The sequence below is a fragment of the Pyrgilauda ruficollis genome, unplaced genomic scaffold (assembly GCF_017590135.1).
Source record: "Pyrgilauda ruficollis isolate IOZ18807 unplaced genomic scaffold, ASM1759013v1 scaffold3929, whole genome shotgun sequence".
Taxonomy (NCBI): Eukaryota; Metazoa; Chordata; class Aves; order Passeriformes; family Passeridae; genus Pyrgilauda; species Pyrgilauda ruficollis.
The window spans coordinates 1-1416 of NW_024525411.1; the positions used below are offsets into that span (position 1 = coordinate 1).

The following is a 1416-nucleotide window of genomic DNA, read 5'->3' on the forward strand; positions in this document are numbered from 1 at the left end:
TTGTCTCAAACTCCCCTGGTTTGGTCCCAGAACCCCACCAGAAGTTTCCAGTATCGTAAAGTGCCTTATACTCCACAATTAGCCCAAATCCACTCATTTAGTAACTGCACACCTCTGCCTGAGCTTTCCATCCCCCCATCCCCATCTCCCCTTGTTCCCGCAGGGCTCCGGGCGGCCGTGACCCTGCTGGAGTCCGGGGGGGACCTCCAGCCCCCCGGGGGGTCCCTGCGCCTCCTCTGCCGAGGGTCCGGGTTCGATTTTGGGAATTTCGCCATGTACTGGGTCCGCCAGAGACCCGGGCAGGGGCTGGAGTGGATCGCGTGGATCAGGAACGATGGTGGCTACACCAACTACGCGCCGTCACTCAAGGGCCGGGTGACGATCTCCAGGGACAACGGGCAGAGCTCGGTGACGCTTACTATGAACAGCCTCAAGGACGAGGATTCCGGATCCTATTTCTGTGCCAGAGAGGCTGGCTCCAGTGCTGGTGCTGGTTTTGATGGTTTTGGCCCTGGCCCTGTTCCCGGGTCCTCACCTGTCCCCATTCCCCAGAGCCTTCCCTCCAACCCTTGACCCCATTGTTGACCCCCACGGACCCAAATCTGGCCCGTTGTCCCCAAATCTCGGCCATTTGCCCCAAGGTTTGGGGACCTTGGTTGAGACTTGGAGCCAAGAGTGGAGATTTGGGGCAGAACCAGTTCGGGACCAGGACACCGGGACAGGGATGGGCTCAAGGGCTCAGCTTTGGTGGCAGGGTCTGGGACTCGGGGACAGCTGGGGACACGGCAACGGGGACGGGGTCAAAACTATAGGCAACATTCTCCCAACCAGCACGAGAATAGGCGTTTTTGGCACAGAAATAGGATCCGGAATCCTCGTCCTTGAGGCTGTTCATGGTCAGCGTCACTGAGCTCTGCCCGTTGTCCCTGGAGATCGTCACCCGGCCCTTCACCGATGGCGCGTACCAGGTGTAAGCACCATCGTACCTGATCCCCGCGAGCCACTCCAGCCCCTGCCCGGGTCTCTGGCGGATCCAGTACATGGAGAAACTGCCGAAACTGAAGCCGGACCCCCGGCAGAGGAGGCGCAGGGACCCCCCGGGGGGCTGGAGGTCCCCCCCGGACTCCAGCAGGGTCACGGCCACTCCCCAATTCACAAACCATAACCAGGTTTGCCCCAAGCTCCCCTGATTTGGTCTCACATTTCCACCAGAGGTTTCCTGTATGCTAAAGTGCCTTAAACCCTGTAATTAATCCCCATCCACTCATTAATGAATTGCACACCTCCGACTGAAGTTTCCATTGCCCCATCCCCATCTCCCCTTGTTCCCGCAGGGCTCCGGGCGGCCGTGACCCTGCTGGAGTCCGGGGGGGACCTCCAGCCCCCGGGGGTCTGCCGCTTTGCTTCCCCAAGCTA

General features: G+C 60.4%; 2 gene segments (V, D, J or C); one reads left to right on the forward strand and one right to left on the reverse strand.

Moving 5' to 3' along the window:
• Positions 1-163: 163 nt before the first annotated feature.
• Positions 164-573, forward strand: LOC121358506 (the record flags this gene model as incomplete). The annotated part of the segment is given in 1 exon segment: positions 164-573. A coding segment is annotated over 1 exon segment (410 nt), but the record flags the coding sequence as incomplete, so codon positions are not given.
• Positions 574-730: 157 nt separating this feature from the next.
• LOC121358507 lies at positions 731-1186 on the reverse strand (the record flags this gene model as incomplete). The annotated part of the segment is given in 1 exon segment: positions 731-1186. A coding segment is annotated over 1 exon segment (456 nt), but the record flags the coding sequence as incomplete, so codon positions are not given.
• Positions 1187-1416: the final 230 nt, after the last annotated feature.